Source organism: Saccostrea cucullata, unplaced genomic scaffold (genome assembly GCF_032062105.1).
Source record: "Saccostrea cucullata isolate Sc308-1 unplaced genomic scaffold, CSIRO_AGI_Scuc_v1 ctg1991, whole genome shotgun sequence".
Classification (NCBI taxonomy): Eukaryota; Metazoa; Mollusca; class Bivalvia; order Ostreida; family Ostreidae; genus Saccostrea; species Saccostrea cuccullata.
The window spans coordinates 33,021-56,193 of record NW_026936996.1 but is presented as its reverse complement, the minus strand read 5'-3'; the positions used below and the strand labels follow the sequence as shown (position 1 = coordinate 56,193).

Sequence of the window (23,173 nt, the reverse complement as noted above, 5' to 3'; positions counted from 1 at the left end):
ATGAAGATTTTAAAAAGTTACTTGTAAGTTGTATATGTTATATCTGTGTATTCTACTTGGCTGTGTGCTTTATAAAAAGAGGGGGGGGGGGGCGTCTTGAACATAGTAAATAGCCATAACGTTTGAACGGTAAGTACTAGGGCTTTCGTATTTCAAATATGTAATCCTTGTGAAAAGAACTTTTATTGGATACGACGAACTTTGACCCTTTGACCTAGACCTTGGAGAACACATGTGTACATCTGAATCTTTTTTTCTGTTTCGTTTCTATGGCAACCGTGAGCGACTCATTACAATTATTTTAAAAGTAGAAATCACTTTGACACATTGCAAGGAATAAACATTGAAAGTTTCAAAACGATTGGCTGAGTAGTTATTGAGAAAATCGAAATTAAAGAATTTTAACTTTCACCTGGTTTCCATGGCAATAATCGATTATATGAAAATTTTAAATACAAGTTGCAGAACTACAGATACTAATCATTAAAATAAGAAAAGTTTCATGACGAACGTTTAAGGGACCAGAGAGAACACTCTCGGACAAAATTTGTCGCTTTTTACAGGTTTCCATGGCAACGGTAGACATATTGGAACTGAACGACCTCACTGCACAACTACAACCAGTGATCGTCCTTGAAGGAAAGTTTCAGGAAGATTGTCCCAGCCATCTCCGAGAAACAGCCTGGATAAAAAAAACATGCGTACAATATCAATATGTCGTCCCCGACTTCGTTCGGGGCGACATAATAATAATAATAAGAAACAGAGTAAAAACAATATGTTCCCCAACTTCGTTTGGGGAACATAATTAGCAAAAGGCGCACAAATAAGATCTAAAGCACAATGGATAGAAGAGGGCGAAAGAAATACAAGTTATTTCCTTGGATTAGAAAAGAAAAATCAAGCTAATAATACAATTTTTGAAGTACGAAATGAAACTAAGACATTCTCTTCAAATTCTGAGATATTAAACGAAATGTGCACCTTTTACGAAAACCTTTACAGCAGTAAATTAATTGATAATACTGAAATATCAAAGTATCTACAAAATATTAATTGTCCTGAATTAGAAAAACAAGAAAAGGAAAAATGTGATGCAATGCCTACAATAGATGAATGTAAAGAAGCAGTTTTTAATATGAAAAACAATAAATCTCCTGGCTTAGATGGTTTACCGTGTGAATTTTATAAATGCTTTTGGAACATTATAGGCTCTTTATTTTACGAAGTACTGCTATCCGTTTTTGACAATAAAGAGCTGACTTTTTCACAACGTATATCTCTTATTACAGTTTTATTTAAAAAAGGAGATAAGACTGATTTAAAGAATTATCGACCTTTAAGTTTAACAAACACTGACTATAAAATTATAGCTTTCATATTTGCAAGAAGGTTACAAAAAGTTATAGATCAATTAATAAGTAAAGAACAATCGGCATATATTAAAGGACGGTATATTGGAATTAATGCTAGAATTGTATTAGATATTTATGAACATTGCATGGAAAATAATAGGGAAGGACTTCTGTTATTTATTAATTTTGAAAAAGCTTTTGATTCGATAGAATGGAATTTTATATTTAAAGTACTCGAAAAATTTAACTTTGGTGAAAACTTTATCAGATGGATAAAAATTTTATACACCAACCCAATTTTTAAAGTAAAAAATAATGGTTGGATTTCAAAAACTTGTTCTATGTCTAGAGGAATAAGACAAGGATGTCCTATTTCAGCCTTGCTAATTTTATTTGTCGCAGAAATATTAGCGTTAAAAATAAAAAACAATGAACATATTATTTAAAGGTATTAAACTAAATGCAACTTCGCCAGAAATAAAAAATCTACAACATGCGGATGATATAACTTTAGCTTTAAAAGATATATCCTCACTAGAAACAGCAATTGAAATTGTTCAAACTTTTTGCAACCGCGCTGGATCAAAAATTAATCTGAATAAAACACAATGTATACTTTTAGGTAGTCTCAAAGATAGGCATTCAAATGTGTGCGGTATCAATGTAACCAATGATGCTGTCCGCTGCTTAGGTGTTTTTATTGGTCATGATAAAGATCAATGCTACAACTTGAATTGGATTAAAATTTATGAAGATATGGAAAAATTGTTTGAATCGTGGAAAAAGAGAAAATTAACAATTTTTGGAAAGTCTTGTGTAGTAAACTCTTTAGCTATATCAAAGTTAATATATGTTGGCTCAATATTACCCATTCCAGACAACGAGTTGATAAAAAAATTAAAAAGTAGCGTATTCAATTTTATATGGAACAAACGAGATAGAATTAAGCGAGACACTGTTATAGACAAACAAGAAGATGGTGGAATAGGATTAGTTGATATCGAACTGAAATTAAAGGCCCTAAAAGCATCTTGGGTAACAAGACTAAGTGATGAATCTTGCATGTTAAATAAAGTCATAAATGGATACCTTAGCGTAATGAATATAGATATTAATTATTTATTAACATTGTCTGAAAGAAAATCCGAAAACTTCTCACTTATATCTAAATTGCCTACTTTTTATAAAGAAATATTCTGTTATTTTAATGAAAGCAAAAAGGAAATGCCGGTATCGAATTTATCTAATGTCAAATTGGCACGACAGCCACTTTGGAATAACATTTTGTATCAATTTAAAGGTAAAACGATATGCTTCGCAAGTTGGATTGCAAGTAATATTTTGTATACGAAAGATCTCTTTGACGAAAATGGTAATTTTAAAACATTACAAGAAATTTCAAATACTCTGATAAATAAATCTAATTGGTTGTGTGAATACAAGATTTTAAAAAATGTAGTAACTAAACGGAGTAATATGTTTGACATGAAGTGCTGTGTTTATACCAAGACAACCTCTGTAAATTCATTCAATTTTAACAGTGGTCTTCATTGTATTACAGATAAAAAATGTAAATTTTTCTATGAGAATATGCTGTCAAAAAAGTTTAAATACCCATGTTATCAATCAATATTAGGTCGAAATTTTTGTGTAAGTAAAGAACACTGGTGCAATATTTATAGAAATAAAATCAAACTCATGTATGATAAACGTCTGAGTGAATTTAATTATAAATTGCTGAATAATATTCTATGTTGTAATTCTTTTTTACAAAAATGTAAATTAAGAACAAATGCAAAATGTGAATTTTGTGGAAGTGAAAATGAAGATATCAAACATCTTATTTTTAATTGTGATAATGTAAAAGGTGTATGGCAAAAGTTGAATATTGTTATGAACTTCGATGTGCAATGGAAACATATTGTTATAGGATTCTACTTGGAAACAAATTCTAGAATTCTTTTTTATAATACTTTTATATCATATTTGGCATATAAAATATATAAGTTTAAAATGAAATGTAGAATAGAAAATGTCATACAAGAAAAGTCCATGTTAGAAAAAAGCATTAGAGGTTCATTAGAAAAAGATATACATTTCATGTTAAATTTGTCAAAAACATACATGTTTAAAAACCAAGTTAAACTTTTAACAAATTTGTTATAACTGATATTTTGTATTTTTTTTCTTTTTGTTGTTTTTATACTGGTTTACCTAAATACCCGGGTTAACTGGCTCTTGTAAATGGGTATTGATGAAAAATTGAAATAAAAGATAAAAAACATGTAATGCATTACAATCACAAACAGATCATAAAAGTACTAGTATGTCAATCCTTACTTTAAAAAAAAGAAAAGGGGAGGGGCTTCTTCTTCTTAAATGCCCGTTTGAAGATGTGTCAAATCTGATTTGTTTCCTCATTTCAGTACATGCGAACACAAAGGAAATATTTTTCAAGACTGATTTGTAAATGTGTTGTATGATATAGAAATCATAGATGTGAATATTCTTGATTGATAAGAATGACTCTGATTGTGTGGACGTTAGTTCTCTGTGTTCTGATGTATGGACCTGTGACTGGGGCCTGTCCTAGTGGCTGTTACTGTGGGAGGAGTACCTACTGTAATGGGACATTTGTAAACTGTGAAGCTAGAGGGTTACCTGAAGTACCTACCAACATCCCCACAGATACATGTTTCTTGTAAGTAACTGTCTAAATGTATGTCTGAAAACAAAACAAAGCAGTAGATGTATTTATGCATACGTTTATATGAATAATTTGTTTTTATGAAGGGTTAACTAAAGTACCTACCAACATCTCAACAGATACATGTAGATGTTAAATTTAAAAGTTTAAACGTATGTCTTAAGCAGAACAAAAAGTAGATTTTTTCATGTCTACGTATTAGGAATGATTTTTTTTCAAGTCGATGCAATATACAAGGGACGTTCAATAAATGATGTCATCGGGGCTCGGAAAGAAGCAAAAGACGCTTTTCAATGATTTAGTATTCATGATTTTACTTATTAATCTCTTTTGATTAAACAGATGTCCGTAAAAATTTTTATGTAATTTCTGATTGTATTCAGAACTCATTTATGGGTATGACCCTTAGTATACTGGAAAATTGCAGTTCCAATGATTTCCGGGACTTCTTTCTTCTTTCTGAAAGGTGGTATTTCAAGTTTGGAAATAGAAACAAGTCAAAAGGTCAAAGATCTGGCGAATATTGTTAATGTGAAAAAATATTAACTTTCTTTTTATCCCGAAATCCCCTTTTCTCTTCAGGGGTGCGGGTTTGGACGCTGTCATGAAAAAATTTATTGTAGGGGATTCCTGATTCTAGGTCCTTCCTCTAATAAACCTTTCGATAGTTTTGCAAAAAAAAAATGCTTTCTAGACTCCTCCAGAAATTAAACTGTCTCTTCGAATACGAAATTGAACAACAGTGCCACTAATATTTAAGAAAATTGCATATAAATATGTCTTTGTGCTGTTGCATACCTTAACTCTTTTCGGACCATTGCTGTTTTTATTAAGTACATCTTATGGTAAATTTTGTATTGAGTGTTTTAAGCAATAGATTCATGTTCCATTATCTATTTGAATATGAAACAAACAAAGATAACTACAATTACTGATATTTTAAAATAATTTTTAAGACACTCCTACACGCTATCGTTTTCACTCATTTTTTTCCACAATATTGGGTGATCTTTGAGTACCAAGCATTTTTACCGTCACGTGCGGATACGCTAACAGGACTGTCTTCAACAAATCAAGAACTCCATTGAAAGTTTATGAATTTATTTAACAGGAAACAAAACAATACTGTTCAACTTTTCACAAAATCTCTGGTGTTTCACAAACTCATAAAAACCTCCATAACTGGAGTCTTATCCAGTAATTAATTATTTCATGTGCAAGTCTAACTCTCTTAGACCTATTAAAAATCCTAAGTTTAATCCTAAACTGGTAAATGAACCAGTAATCATAAAAATCTACACCAGTAATATACTGGTAAATAGATATTATTCAATCTCTGAATAAAGTTTCCCCCCACACCACTTAATACTATCAATTTAAATTTAACCCAAAGAACTAAATTAAACACACACCTTTACACTGGTGTAATCTATTGTCTGTAATCTAATCTCTGTCTACTCTGCTTTCTGCAACTCTCGTTCTTACTATATATACGTCATGAAATACTACGAAATGACGTAGAATACGATAACCAATCAGAAACGTCGCGCACCAGATCATCAACCAATCACAGGCGATACGCGATAACCTTATTCCCACGACTACAAAAAGTTGTACAAATGTTTCACAATAAAATAGAAACAAGTAAAATATTACAACCAACTACTTTACAGACAAAATAACTTTCGTAATTATTAAAGAAGATTGACATACAATAAATTAAATAAATCGCCGTTTACAACTTTTAACATTTTAAGAAAAATGCAGTCTGGGAAACCGCACTTCCGGAATAACAAACCATGCGGCGAAAGAGAAAACATACCAGGTAACAATTTACCGAATAATCGCTAAACAAACACCGATTTCATTGTGTGATCGTGTATACAATATAGGAAGCTATAGATAACAATTAATTTAACATCATAACAGCATTAATATCTCGAAAATAAAGAAAATAACGTATGCGGGATTACACATCGTCTGACGGTAATTGGGGGTCGTATCAAAACACAATGTACAAAAAAATGTATTCAAGTAATACGGTTAAAACTTCGTCACTCTATTTGTCACAGTTTCTTATAAACATTGTAAACTACTCCCGATATGATGCCTATCAAATTTGCTATGTGTCTTAAAGTCAGTCATGCATCATCAGATATTATTTGTTGAAATTGGGCAAATAGTACATAAGTTGTTAAAATTCTTTTGGCAAGGACGGTACCCATTTTTGATTCCCATTATATATTTTTTATCATTGAAATCCTCTTGTTTATTTGTCTATATAACAGGCATTGGTTGCTGTAAATGTCACATATTTCAGTGAAAAATTCTTTGGGATTTTTAACATGTTTTAAAGCAGCTTTAATGAAGCTTTTATTTTCACTCTAGTTTACTGATTCTTTACCATTCATTTATAATGCATCTCAAATAGCCTTTGTTTCCCAGCTTCTCACGATGAAACTATGTGATGAAATGTTGTCACATAAACTGTTATCAATTCATTAAAGATTCAATAATGAGAGAAAGTCTAGCTTAATGTCATATGATTTCTATGTTGTATGTCATCGAGCTAATGACATTATTTATTGAACGTCCCTCGTATGTAGTACCTAAGCTTTTTATAAAGAGTACAGTAGGATTGCATTCCCCCTTCACCGTGATACATAACTGCGGTTAGTTTATTGCGATACTACCTGTAGCCAGGTGTGACCCACCATTGACATACATATCGGGAATTTTTTTACCTGTTTGACTGTACCATTGACATACACATCGGGAATTATAGTACCTGTTTGACTGTACCATTGACATACACATCGGAACTATAGTACCTGTTTGACTGTACCATTGACATACATATCGGGAATCATTGTACCTCTTTGACCTACCATTGACATACACATTGGGAATTATTCGACCTATATTTCATACGATTGACATGCACATCGGGAATAATTCTACCTGTTTGATTTTATTGATCAAAATAACCTCTTCTTGTTTGGTCTATGTTGAAGATTTTGATATAATCTGTTGAAAAAGAAACAAATATATAATATGTGACTAATATCAAAGAATTTATAAGATCTTGTTTAGTAGGGAAAAATCTTATATTCTGGTGTTTGATATTTTGTTGAAATATTTTGAGAAAAATAACTTAAAGCATAATGATTAGCATGAAATTTCGAATTTTTTTTTTTTTTTTTTTTTTTGCTCAACGAATCTCGTGATTTAAAAGTTTAAATATTCTGAAACATGTTCAGACAACAAACAATTTAAAAATAAAACTGCATAATTCAATTTATATTGGGAGACATTATCGCCTGAACTCATGAATTGCCAAATAGTGCATGTGTAACTATATGAATGCAAGTAACTCTGATCAAGAGAATTTTTAAAAGCCTTTGTTACTCTTAAATACTAGGTAGTAGAAATATTATTATTTATGCTTTTTTACTTACCTCTCAGTGTGACAATATAGCAAGCATTCCGAGAGTATTACATAACCCCGTACTTAAGTAAAAATCATTGAAGCGGAACGTAATACAAACGTTATCCATAACTCATTTGTGAAAATAAAAACATCTCAGTATCTACAAATGTATGGAAAAAAGGACTAAAAAGCGTTGAAAAAGGCTAAAATTCCTTCAAAAGTCATTGAAGCAAAACGACATCCAAATGTGATCTGTTATACAGTGTACGTCAAGATACTCTTACCACAGGAGTCTGCGTATCTATCAATTATACCGAAATTAACGATTTAATTTAAAAAATACGTAATACCTATAATAAAACACAATTTATAGGTATTACGTATTTTTTTTACTTTACTGAACATTTTGCTAAAATTGATACATACGCGAACTTCTGAGCCGTTACATACCAAAAATCTGCAAAACATCTTTAAGCGTTTAGAAAAAAAGTGAGAAAAACCAAATGAACAGATTGACAGACAGACGGAGGGACAGCTAGACTGAGGGACGAACAGACAGAAAAATTGACAGGAAAGGGGAAAACAAATGTAAGACTCCTCTTGTTTCACAAGATAGGGACTAAGAAAAAAAAGCTGGTGTTTTCAACATAGTGTAATTAAGGTACTCTCATCCTCAGGTTCTGAAAATCTAGCATTGACTAAATGAAAAAGCACACAAAGTTGCCTATGCATTCTTATATGAACGTGTTTTATCCACAATCATTTTCCTAGTTAATTAACTTTATCTGTAAAGTTATTCATTTTGTATAGGGAAAATGACTAAATCACAATTTTTTTTTAGGAAATGGTAATAAAAACAATTACTATTAACGAGGCCGAGTCTAATTCGAGTGCGCATCACTTTGCGCAGCTTTTTAACTTCATGCAGTCATTTGTGTGACAATACACCTTTGAAAATTATTTTGATCTTGATACAAAATTAACATTATCTGTAACTTCTAGTCGTCTGAACATGTGATTTTACGACAATAATTGGAAAAAGAACGTTCAAATGTCGCTAACAACGTACGTCACCATTTTCGGAATTTGTAAGTAACACATGACGTTTAAGAATGACGCATGACTCGCTTGTATGTTAAAGACGTCCATGGATATTATACTAAAAACTCATGACAAAACTTCCCAAGAAACATACTAACAATCGAAAAATTGCTAGTTTTTACCGAAAAAATTGTATGCACCGATAATTCATCTGCGAAGATATGTATTTATACCGCAATATTGCAATTTCAGAAGTACTGAGCTTTGAAAAAAATAAACTTAGTAATTACTACCTAGACCAACCTAGATGGTGAATTTTTTTTGAAATTTCACAATTTGGTGACTTTTTACATTAACTTTCAACTACTTGAATGAAAAAGAAATCCATAGGGCAGAAATGCAAAAAATATGGGGAAATTGTGATAATTTGGTGATTTTCCAACAAATCCTCATAGGGTCCAATAGTAAAATTTGACAACTTTTGAGATGCCCCCCTAAGAAATCGGGGTGGTAAACATTCAATTTTTTAATCCTAAATCAATAAATATAACAGTAAAAATTAATTATCAAAAAGTTATTAAAATCCCTAGGGCAGAAATAATTAGACTCGGCCTCGTTAATTTCCAATTCAAATTCAATTAACTCATTTTAAAAATAAAAATCATAGGTATCCGGGCTTTTGAAGGAATTGTACATTTTTTATACGTATAATGCACTTTCATTATTTGCATTTACTTTAATAATTTTAGAATGCATAGTGTATTAAAACTTTCCTGTCTTTGCAAAACACCTTCAATCACTTTTTATCTCGTGTCATGTTAAATGAGGATGAGCCTCAATTCTTTTTTTTCATATGTAATTTTAAAATACTGTTATGGGGTAAAAATTTCGACTTTTTATAAGACGTTTCTGAAAATTTCAAATAAGCTTGAAACACATTTAGAGGCAAAATAAAAAAAAAATTGTTACCAGAAAAGATTTAATTTTCAAACTTCATCTTCAGACTTTTTGAATCAAATTATAAATTAGAGAGAGTTATCCTTCCTGGCCAAGGATCGGAGTATCTTAAGGAAGTTTTAAAGTTTGTGTAAATTATTGTTGTATAAAGCACAGGGTATATTTAATGAAGTGCGCTTAAAAGAATAAATATCATTTCTACCCTGGAGACATCCACATTTCTATGGCCTTGTGTACCTTTTCATGACGTAATGTACATGTATCCTGGACTGTATGTTTAGACCAGTCAGCTGGAAATTGTAAACAAATGACTAGATTTGTCTCCAAAAAAATAAGTACAAACTTTAAGGCTAATATAAAATCAGCGATTCAATATTCTCCATAATTATGTGGGCTTTGCCCTGAGCACATCTGTCCTGACTATGTTGTCTTTGTCCTGGGTACATCTGTCCTGATTATATGGTCTTTGTCCTGGGTACATCTGTACTGATTATGTGGTCTTTGTCCTGGGTACATCTGTCCTGATTATGTGGTCTTTGTCCTGGGTACATCTGTCCTGATTATGTGGTCTTTGTACTGGGTACATCTGTCCTGATTATGTGGTATTTGTCCTGGGTACATCTGTCCTGATTATATGGTCTTTGTCCTGGGTACATCTGTACTGATTATGTGGTCTTTGTCCTGGGTACATCTGTCCTGATTATATGGTCTTTGTCCTGGGTACATCTGTCCTAATTATATGGTCTTTGTCCTGGGTACATCTGTCCTAATTATGTGGTCTTTGTCCTGGGTACATCTGTCCTAATTATGTGGGCTTTGTCCTGGGTACATCTGTCCTGATTATGTGGTCTTTGTCCTGGGTACATCTGTCCTGATTATGTGGTCTTTGTCCTGGGTACATCTGTCCTGACTATGTTGTCTTTGTCCCGGGTACATCTGTCCTAATTATGTGGGCTTTGCCCTTGGTACATCTGTCCTGATTATGTGCCTCGAGGATCTGTCCTGTATGTATTATCACTAGCGGGCTGTGTCCCTTTGATCTGACACAGGTTGTAGCCATGTACAAGATGAGATGCATTTAAAAGAAACAAAAAGCTGAATGCCTCGTCCAGTTGAACTACTGAACAAACGTTTTTCTGGCGCTGATCCCAGTCGGATCTCGAGATTTGATTATCAAAATCATCTGTTTTTAAAATTACATTCTGAATTAAAAAAAAAAAAATGGTAGTGTTTTTACACAAATTAAGATGTTAACAAATTCTAATTATTCATAACAATTCTAAATCCCTGGAATTGAATTGTTAAACCCACTATTTTTCATCATGTACCGGAAATTATCGCATACCATTTCTTGATGTTAATCGACTTTTCCATTCGGCGAGCAAATTTTTGACGCTGTTTACGTGCAGCGTAAAATTTAAGACAAGCATTCAATATTCGTTTCACACATTAGATGATTAACTTTGCCAGGGGCCTAATGGCAACGTATTGACTCAAGACCCCTGGAATTGCCTGGATGAGATACACCTGATATTTTCTAATTAAGGATTTAAATTTATAATAGGGCACTTCCGGTAAAAATGACGGCATTTGCCGATCATTGCCGATGCCGTAACACTGTTTATGCCTTAAGAGTTAACGACCGTTATAAACAAGCATGGCTCTTCGTCAACATTTCTTGATAGACGCTGGTATTATACATTTCATCAGAGCAGAGAAAATAACTTAACAGAGGAGAGAACAAATGTTAAATTGATAGAAAACTATAATACGGTAATTTTATTAGACAAATTGCTGAAAAAAAAATTCTTTTCAAAATAAAATACATATTTGGGGTTTTCCAAGTTCTAAAAATAGCACACAGCTTTCGATGTGTGAAGAATGTTTTTTATTATTTCTATAAACTATGTTATTAATAACAGATTATTTATTAACATTAATTATTAACAGATTTCTGTTATTTCTAGTCGTTTTTCAGTGAACATAGTAAAGGAATATCTAAAAGTTTGCATCAATTAATCATGTTAATTCACTAAACTAGACCGCGGTTATGTAACAGATACAGATCAAGACTTTCGTTTGCATAAAAAAATTCCCTGCAATTCAAAATACTCCCAAGTTTTCTCTGATGAAAAAACATTTTCTGTGCGAAACCATGGACATAACAGATGTTTCTTGTTGTATAACTAATTTACTGTATACTAAGGTTGTGATTCCAAAATGAACAAAATAAATCTTCCTAAATTAAAGGTTCGTACAATAATAGTAACAGAGAATAAGAGGAAATTGATGAAAAAGAATAAAATGTTTGGGACTCAATTATTTCTGCTACTAGTTTTTTTTTTTATAAAGAGAGGAAAAACACATTTTGTTTTTGAATCTAGGTATTTATTTCATACGGAAAAATTAGATGGGGGGATATCATAATAAATATTTATATCAAATTGATTTCATTGATGTTTTTTTCTTGAATTTTGCAATTCCGTCTACATATGAGGTAAAAAATAATACCGTATTTTTTTTCAGCTAACATAATAACAAGATTACATGCATATTTTTTATCTCCCAGAATTGTTATTGTATAAATACGGTTTTTTTTAAGGTTAAAAGGTCAAGGACATTGTTAAAAATGTTATAAGGCTTATTTATTTATGTTGCTTTATACTCTTATCAATATATAAGTATGTCATAATCATACCAATGGTGTTGAGAATAAAAAGTTATATTTGTGTACCAGCAAAATGATACAAAAATTGGGGGGTGGGGTAGTAAATGCTTAATTATTCCAAAATATCCTAGTTAAAAAATATTTTATGTATTTTATTTTTGTACATTATTGATTGAAGTCATTTTCTATCAAAGTAATTTTTAGCCACTCTTTTCTTTTTTAATTAAAAAAAAAAATAGAATTGATCTTTTTTAAAGAAATGTACACTTAACATTGAGTAACATATGTTAATCTGGAAACTTTTACTAGTTAATAGTAACCTTTAAAAAAAAAATCTTTTATTATAAAACATCTATGTAATTTTTGTTCATCTAACGTAAAATTAAAGTCTGAAAGTGAGTTTATTTCACAGAATTTTTCTTCTGGTATAATACACCCTTCGCCGTTTCCGACAGCGGGGGTGTGGTTTAAAAATCCAACTTTTTTCAAATATGTCTGGACAAAACTTTATGAAATTTTGTAATTAAAGCCTCCAAACACTAAAGATGATGAAATATCAAGTAAAATTTCATTCTTCAACAATGCTTGTTATACATGTAATACCTTATGTGAACCCTTAATTTTGTCAAGATAAATATGCCTGCTTTGAGTACATTCAGTATCATAGGCAGCGTTTTAAAAGAATAAATCTGATATACTTATAACTAATTTAGGTAAATCTATTTACGTATTTGATAAACGTATAATTGCTATTAAAATGGAGGACATTGCGTAAATGTCGGAAAGCTCAACATCCATAAAATGTAAAATTCATATTGTCCACACGAGAGTTCCTCTAAGATATTTTGCATAAATGTGTGCATATATGTTATATTTTTATGCATGCAAAGTTTGGAAAGGGTACTTGAGTGTGGCCACATTCAAATTTCAAAATATCTGCCTTAAAATCGGCGTTTTTAGGCAGTTTTTAAAGTTAATATTATATTTTTTCCTGTGCATGTGCATGAGACGGTGGCCTGTGTGCCATAAAATCATATGTAGCGTACTATGACATTGTACTCTACAAAATAACATATGATAGGCGTTGTGGTTTCAAACTAAAATTTGTCGTAAATTAAAGGCACACATTGATGGTTCGTGGCTTTAGCTCTTTGTATCTCGCTAAAATTTCCACCTTCCTCAAAAACTGAATTCAAACAAAAAAAAAAAAACAATCTCCAGTTTGAAATATCTGTACATGTATTTGTCGTCAAAGAAGTTTTGAGAGGATCAAAGTTTGGAGAATATTTTCTTTACACTAACTATTCTCTGTTTCCAGGTAAAAATATCATTAGTTTTGTGTATATTTTAGTTTCAATTCGATGTCAATTCTTTCATATTTTCTCTACAGCGGAGGGAACAAAGTCATGTTTACCAAAATGAAACTGATTTTAAGGAGTTGCATTTCGATATAAATAAAATACTAACATCCCCTGTAATCCTACTGTAACTGACAACTCTTTAGACAAAAACGTTTGTAATTCGCATCTGGAAACACAATGGCGCCACTACTGTAACTAAAAAGCACTGAGAATCCAACAAAACCCTGAGGAAGTACTGAGTGGTACTGAGCCCGGTACTGAGAAACTGAGGAGATCCTGAGTAGCACTGAGGTTTTCACTGTGCATTCTGTTGTGCTACTGAGTAGCACTGAGGTTGTCACTGTGCATTCTGTTGTGCTACTGAGGAGCACTGAGGTTAGCACTGTTGCTACTGTGGAAGTACTGAGGGGTACTGAGGTCATTCTGAGGCCACTGAGCGGGTACTGAGTAGCTCTGAGGTTTAATACTGTGGCTACTGAGGTAATCCTGAGTGACACTGACGCTTTTTTTCAAAAACTTGCTATTTTTTATGAGTTTTATTATAATCTAATGTCCAAATTTCTTTATTTTTAAACCCTTTTCATATCAAAATGTGTAGGTTCAAGTATCTTGAAACTCCCTGTCGACAATAAAACTGAAATTCGTCTCTTGTTCATTTAATTAATTAAATTATTTGCGTACTTTGATTGGAATTTTCAAAAGGATTAAGTGTTCTATGTATATTTTATTAAGAAATTTGATATCTGATTTATTTGTTTTTCATATCAACCAATTAATTATAATAAAAAAATATTTTTGAAATTTAGTCTTTTATAATTTATCCAACCAATGTTAAACATCATGATAAACAGTACAAATGTATGTATTTCCCATCTAATAAATCTCGATCCACACCTGAAAAATTGATAGGTTACGTATTTGTTGTTCAAATAAAGGTGTCTTTAATGTTTAATTAACATATAATTTGAAAATGAACATGGGGATTACTGAAATTGTTATATTTCTATGTGCTTGCATAATAAAATGAACACCGACAGCGGAAAATAATACCTGTTTATTTCGCTTTAACTCCGAGTTTTATTTCAAAGAAGTTTCATTTACTATTTATTTAGCACACGCGAACATGATTATAAATTTAAACAAGAAAGTAGTTAGAATAATTAGGGGATCTCTATGTTAAACCAGGGACCTACATACTAATATAGGTCCCTGGTTAAACACGTGGGGCTAAAATTTGATAACAGTCATGTAGTTACTGAGAATTATAATATGATATCTAATAATGCAATTGTCATTTTTTTTTTGGGGGGGGGGCGGTTGTCTGTCAATCAGACTGATAGCAAGTTAACTTAATCATAATTGTGTTCATCGCTTAATTCACATGTACCGGGAATTTATCGTTGTCATAGCTGCACATGTTTTCTTAAAGACATCAAATGCATTAAATGAAAATAAACTTGAACTCCGTTTAAAGAAAATCCATCTTTTATTTATTTTTACTGGTTCTTATTACGCTACAGTATTTATTCGCTGTGATAAAGTCCTACTGCCGATCGGTTAGTGTACAGCAATAATAATTGTCACGAATGATTCAGTAGACTCCCTTCCTTTTATAAATATTGATACCCGTTTACCGGAAAATGAATTACTCACTTATGTTCAACTTAAAATGTGACTTTTATCTTCCTTTCATTTTGAAAAATAACTACTACCATCAGATGTATATATATATATATATATATATATATATATATATATATATATATATATATATATAAACTCTAGACAAGCCATACTGTGAACTCTTTTTTTCTATATTTGTTAAAAAGGGTTAATCGGAAACAATTATTTAGTAAATAATTGTGTACATGTAATGTATTTTTTAAATTAAAAGAAGACTTTTATTCAAACACAGCACCGTATTCATGAATATTAATATGAATATTGTACCCAAAGGGCAGCGCTTTGAGGTACTACACAGGCGCTGATTGGTAACGGAACCTCTGTGAAGTACTACACAAATGGAAGCTCTGTGAATTGCGCAATGCAGTAGCGAGAAACAAGACAATAGGTGTCACTTCAATATATATACAGACGGGCACCTGCCGGATATCAGTAGCAGTCAGTTACGCAATATTGACCCAACATGTAGACTCAGAGGACACCCTCAGATCAGCCCGGCCCCTCTTTTTCATTCTTTCTCACACACTCTAAAGAAATCTAATTAAAAAACACAGAAAATTAATTTTTTATTAGTTTAATTTGCGATGCATTTATAATTATTTTCTATATAATCCAAATGGGTTTCAAAACTATATTTATTTATTTATTTTATTTTTGATACAACATCCACGTATTTTTATCTCTACTAATCAGATCTGTTATAAACAAATATCTAAAATTACAGTGTTCGTAATTAATTAGACGTTTCTCTAAGCGATAGACATTATAATTCATTATCCAAAGACCCCCTTAAAGAAATAAACCGAACTACTTAGAAAGAAAAACTAATTAAAAGATTTAATATGTTACCAAAAAATGAAAAAAAAAAAAAAAGAGAATTAAAAAAGGACACGAGGCTTGTATGTTCTTTTATAATTGCCTTTCATGTTATATCAAGTATACAGTATTAAGTGTTTGGAATTAATTTGTTGAATGTGCTAATTTCTCTTCAACAACCTTTTACATGTATGTACGATGTACTTAAACAATGTTAAAAATTTGTCAGAATTTAGAATTTATTTTCTCTCAATGCAATTCAGGAAAGGTCCCGTGATTCACTGTTGTAAACAATCGGATGTCACCGTAATTTCGGACATCGGGAACGAGCATCAAAATACTTTGTTATACCCTTATAAATATCATTCTATATATTTATTACTTATAAAAAGTCCAACAAAAGAACTGTTTATTTCATCGGTCTAACAATTTCACTATTGACCGGTCTTACATAAGAATTGTTAGACCGCAACGTCACTCGTCTGTTGCGTCACAGTCAAGTAATTAATCATCGTTCAATATCGGCGACGCGAAAATAGCCGAAGTTAAGAGCTACAAGAGTTATTGCTAACAGCAATGTAAGGAAGAAGGAAAGAGTATGTTTTGTGATAAATAATTTTTGTGATACAATAGATATATAATTTATTTTTGTTCTTTCTCAGCTTGATGTTTTATATTCACTGAAGAAGCCATAATTTTCCATATAAAATAATTGATAATATAGCGTGTATTGATTAAATTGATCAATCTTAAGTGAGCAGTGAAGGGTATATGCGGCCTCGGACAACATTTTCACCTTCCGGTCCAACAAATCATATGTTGCCCTCATACCCAGTTAATAACTGTATAATATTTTCAGTGATGGTTTGGTAAAGATTCTTAACCGGCGATAATTAACGGCATATCATTTTTTGTCACAGATACTAGTATTTGTTCTTGAAGATACTAGTATTTGTTCTTGAACTAGTATGTAATATCAGTAAATGAACAGTTAAGGGCCTAGTAGTAATAGAAATAAAAGTCACATGTAGTATATGAAAAGCATAAAAATTTGAAAAAAAAAACGCATAGTAGTTTAATGCAGTCCTACGTGTATTGTACAACCATCTGAAATTTACGGCAAATTTACAAAGTGAATGAAAAAAAAATATGCATTCCACTTTAAGAAAAAATTAGTATGACCTGATTATTGGCAAGCCAAAATATCTATTCATCGATTTATTTGATAAGACAGTTCTCGAAAATAAATGAGTAATATTACGAGGTAAATCCAGTGAAAATTAATTTTGAATAATATTTTTTGTAATTGATTTTTTTGTTAAGTGGAGGACGTTCTTAGTTTTCAGAAATTGTTTCCGTGGAGGAGGGGGGGGGGGGGGTACTGCATGACTGACGCAGGTCTCCACAATGTGTATATCATGCGCGGCCTATAAGTTAGAGTTCAATGCACAAAAAACTTCTTTTGCAAAGAAAATTTACCTTACACGTATTCATTTTAACATTTTTAAGAGTCAAAGAGAAGCAATTACGAATTAATGTATATTCACTCGCACAGCAAGATTTTCATACACTTTTGGTAATTGAACTTGAATTGAATTGCATCAATATATTTTAATTGGCGAATGCTTAAAAGATTTAATCTCTATCTGTATTATGTATAATTGTCATGGAAAAGTTTTCATTTTGAATTCAAATGTAAACCTTTCAATTAATCAATTAAGTACATGTATGTGTAATGCTGACAATCTATAAACTTACGCAAAGCTGTGTACCTTTTAATACCGAGCAAATAATATGACTGTACATATAGTGTTAATGAGGGGGTTGGGGGTATTTTCCTGATAATGTATTAGAAATTTAGAAATAGAAGTCAATAAACTAGAAAAACATTTTTTTTCACTGTTACGAATGCAGTACATTTTGCATGTACGGAATTTCGATGTACATTTTGTATACATCTATCAACGCATGTAGCTCATCAATATTATAGCTAACTTTTTTTATGATTGACAGTCGGTATATATTACTTATTGATCTTGACTTGGGTAGATTATTTAAGGAATCACTGTCTAGTTAGTATAGTATGCCAGGGCATCAACAATAGTGGGAAACATGGGATAATTTGCATAACGGGCGAAGCCCGTTATGCATAAATTATCCCATGTTTCCCACTATTGTTGATGTCCCTGGCATACTATACTAACTAGACAGTGATTCCTTATATTTCCATTTCATTGTAAAAATAAAATTGTAGATTTAGACTTTAAAAATGCAGACATAGATTTAAATTACACGAGGATTCCCATCCCAATTTTAATAGGCCTCGCCGTACACAACGGCAGCCGCACGAGATTTTCATGCATATTTGGCCTCCTAAGCGTCAGACTCAGAGACAGATGTGCACTAGATTTGCATGCATCATGTGCATACTAGGTCTCTATAGCTCCTGACCTATCGACCTGCCTAATTTACATTCCGGCAGAATTATCAGGAAATCAACTCCGCTTACTTTCAAAGAGTTATCATAGAGAAAAAAATTAGAAATGGAAATATTGCGGTGTTGACATTAAATCGTCAAACACTAAATACTGTACCACAATGAGGAACAGCTAAAGTCGGACAGCATCGAATGTCGGACAGTTTTCTCTTTCAGAATAAAATCGTTTCTAAATTTAGTGTCATGTGTATTTTTCTTTCAGTATCTCCGTCTACAGGATGTTTTTGGTTGTTTCGTACATATATAGTCGTGAAAACGTTTGAAATAATGTCTAATATTTGCAGGATACATACGCATGTCATGGATCCGGATAAAATTCGCATGCGCACCGAGCGCGCACCTGTCCACAGTTACCTAGTTATCCTTGGCGAAATCTTCAGTTTGCCGTCGGTACTCCGTGATTGCCAGTATATTTTGTAATTAAATCATACTTTTACATGATAAGTATTAATTATTCCCATAATGATAACTTTATGGTGGATATTTATTTATAAAACCATGAAAATTAAACTGTCCGACTTAACATACTCGGTCATTTAAAGTCGGAGAGAGGAGAATTTAAAGTCGGAAAGCACATTATATTGAATAGTATGGAACGCCAACACTGCCTTATAGCATACAACTATGCATTATTATGTCAATTTATCATTACGTGATGTGAACATATCTTTACGTTACGTCAATTTTTTATGAGATTACGTAAAAATATCTTTACATCATGTCAATGCTGCATTACATGAAGTAAATACATCCTTTCATTATGTCAGCACTTCATAACTTGAAGTCGAAAATTCATTATGTAAAGTGATAATGTGTTTACATTGTGTTAAAACTTTATTACGTGAAATGAATGTTTCTTTACATCATTTCATTTCTTTAATATGTGAGGTCAAAATTGCATTACCTCAAATGAATTGTGTTTTATAATTAAACTTATCATTACATAAAGTCAAAAATCCATTCCTTTTTGAGAGTGTGTATTTCTATTATATCAAAGTATTATTACATGTTATGGGTTTATCTTTATTTTACGTCGGGGGCATCATGATGTGAGGTGAACTCACCTTACCTTTATGTCAGTGCTTTATTACGTGGTGTGAAAAGTGTATGACATTATGTGAACATATCTCTATATTACATCAACACTTTATCATATTATGTCAAAACTCAATTCCGTGATGTGGATAAATAATTACGTTATGTCAACTCTTTCTTATGTAATCTTAAAATATCTTTATCTTGTGTTAACTCTTTATCATGTTGATTCCAAAAGTGCATTACCTGATGTAAAAATACATTTACATTATCTCAAAGCTGTACATCTGGTATAAAATGAATGTTGACAACCGTGTTTTTATGACTGGTAAGAGGGGGGGGGGGGTCCTGATTGATTAGGAAGAATTATACAGGCACAAAATATCAGCCCCCCTCTTTCCACAGACATAACTTTACAATAGAAAATGTAATGTTCATTGAAAGTACAGCCCCATCCCCACTTTTTGTTGAAGTTAGTCCACTGAGGGTAATGTCGGATTCCCCAGGCACATCTGTCCCTGAGTCTGACGCTAAGGAGGCCAAATATGCATGAAAATCTCGTGCGGCTGCCGTTGTGTACGGCTAGGCCTATTAAAATTGGGATGGGAATCCTCGTGTAATTTAAATCTATGTCTGCATTTTTAAAGTCTAAATCTACAATTTTATTTTACAATGAAATGGAAATATAAGGAATCACTGTCTAGTTAGTATAGTATGCCAGGGACATCAACAATAGTGGGAAACATGGGATAATTTATGCATAACGGGCTTCGCCCGTTATGCAAATTATCCCATGTTTCCCACTAATGTTGATGCCCTGGCATACTATACTAACTAGACAGTGATTCCTTAAATAATCTACCCAAGTCAAGATCAATAAGTAATATATACCGACTGTCAATCATAAAAAAAGTTAGCTATAATATTGATGAGCTACATGCGTTGATAGATGTATACAAAATGTACATCGAAATTCCGTACATGCAAAATGTACTGCATTCGTAACAGTGAAAAAAAATGTTTTTCTAGTTTATTGACTTCTATTTCTAAATTTCTAATACATTATCAGGAAAATACCCCCAACCCCCTCATTAACACTATATGTACAGTCATATTATTTGCTCGGTATTAAAAGGTACACAGCTTTGCGTAAGTTTATAGATTGTCAGCATTACACATACATGTACTTAATTGATTAATTGAAAGGTTTACATTTGAATTCAAAATGAAAACTTTTCCATGACAATTATACATAATACAGATAGAGATTAAATCTTTTAAGCATTCGCCAATTAAAATATATTGATGCAATTCAATTCAAGTTCAATTACCAAAAGTGTATGAAAATCTTGCTGTGCGAGTGAATATACATTAATTCGTAATTGCTTCTCTTTGACTCTTAAAAATGTTAAAATGAATACGTGTAAGGTAAATTTTCTTTGCAAAAGAAGTTTTTTGTGCATTGAACTCTAACTTATAGGCCGCGCATGATATACACATTGTGGAGACCTGCGTCAGTCATGCAGTACCCCCCCCCCCCTCCTCCACGGAAACAATTTCTGAAAACTAAGAACGTCCTCCACTTTACAAAAAAATCAATTACAAAAAATATTATTCAAAATTAATTTTCACTGGATTTACCTCGTAATATTACTCATTTATTTTCGAGAACTGTCTTATCAAATAAATCGATGAATAGATATTTTGGCTTGCCAATAATCAGGTCATACTAATTTTTTCTTAAAGTGGAATGCATATTTTTTTTTTCATTCACTTTGTAAATTTGCCGTAAATTTCAGATGGTTGTACAATACACGTAGGACTGCATTAAACTACTATGCGTTTTTTTTTTTTCAAATTTTTATGCTTTTCATATACTACATGTGACTTTTATTTCTATTACTACTAGGCCCTTAACTGTCCATTTACTGATATTACATACTAGTTCAAGAACAAATACTAGTATCTGTGACAAAAAATGATATGCCGTTAATTATCGCCGGTTAAGAATCTTTACCAAACCATCACTGAAAATAATATACAGTTATTGACTGGGTATGAGGGCAACATATGATTTGTTGGACCTGAAGGTGAAAATGTTGTCCGAGGCCGCAGGCCAAGGGCAACATTTTCACCTTCAGGTTTTGTTATACCCTTCACTGCTCACTTAAGATTGATCAATTTAATCAATACACGCTATATTATCAACTATTTTATATGGAAAATTATGGCTTCTTCAGTGAATATAAAACATCAAGCTGAGAAAGAACAAAAATAAATTATATATCTATTGTATCACAAAAATTATTTATCACAAAACATACTCTTTCCTTCTTCCTTACATTGCTGTTAGCAATAACTCTTGTAGCTCTTAACTTCGGCTATTTTCGCGTCGCCGATATTGAACGATGATTAATTACTTGACTGTGACGCAACAGACGAGTGACGTTGCGGTCTAACAATTCTTATGTAAGACCGGTCAATAGTGAAATTGTTAGACCGATGAAATAAACAGTTCTTTTGTTGGACTTTTTATAAGTAATAAATATATAGAATGATATTTATAAGGGTATAACAAAGTATTTTGATGCTCGTTCCCGATGTCCGAAATTACGGTGACATCCGATTGTTTACAACAGTGAATCACGCGACCTTTCCTGAATTGCATTGAGAGAAAATAAATTCTAAATTCTGACAAATTTTTAACATTGTTTAAGTAAATCGTACATACATGTATAAGGTTGTTGAAGAGAAATTAGCACATTCAACAAATTAATTCCAAACACTTAATACTGTATACTTGATATAACATGAAAGGCAATTATAAAAGAACATACAAGCCTCGTGTCCTTTTTTAATTCTCTTTTTTTTTTTCATTTTTTGGTAACATATTAAATCTTTTAATTAGTTTTTCTTTCTAAGTAGTTCGGTTTATTTCTTTAAGGGGGTCTTTGGATAATGAATTATAATGTCTATCGCTTAGAGAAACGTCTAATTAATTACGAACACTGTAATTTTAGATATTTGTTTATAACAGATCTGATTAGTAGAGATAAAAATACATGTTGTATCAAAAATAAAATATAAATATAGTTTTGAAACCCATTTGGATTATATAGAAAATAATTATAAATGCATCGCAAATTAAACTAATAAAAAATTAATTTTCTGTGTTTTTTAATTAGATTTCTTTAGAGTGTGTGAGAAAGAATGAAAAAGAGGGGCCGGGCTGATCTGAGGGTGTCCTCTGAGTCTACATGTTGGGTCAGTATTGCGTAACTGACTGCTACTGATATCCGGCAGGTGCCCGTCTGTATATATATTGAAGTGACACCTATTGTCTTGTTTCTCGCTACTGCATTGCGCAATTCACAGAGCTTCCATGTGTGTAGTACTTCACAGAGGTTCCGTTACCAATCAGCGCCTGTGTAGTACCTCAAAGCGCTGCCGTTTGGGTACAATATTCATATTAATATTCATGAATACGGTGCTGTGTTTGAATAAAAGTCTTCTTTTAATTTAAAAAAATACATTACATGTACACAATTATTTACTAAATAATTGTTTCCGATTAACCCTTTTTAACAAATATAGAAAAAAAGAGTTCACAGTATGGCTTGTCT

At 31.8% G+C, this 23,173-nt stretch overlaps 1 protein-coding gene across 1 annotated transcript in view; it reads left to right on the top strand.

Annotated features, from left to right (window-relative positions):
- Window positions 1-3,754: 3,754 nt before the first annotated feature.
- The window catches only part of LOC134247034 (leucine-rich repeat-containing protein 3-like), a 49,896-nt gene continuing 30,477 nt past the window's right edge, over window positions 3,755-23,173 (top strand). The window contains exon 1 of the mRNA XM_062729379.1: window positions 3,755-4,056. Coding sequence (XP_062585363.1) covers window positions 3,878-4,056 — 179 coding nt within the window. The 5' untranslated portion in view covers window positions 3,755-3,877. The remainder of the gene's footprint in view (window positions 4,057-23,173) is intronic.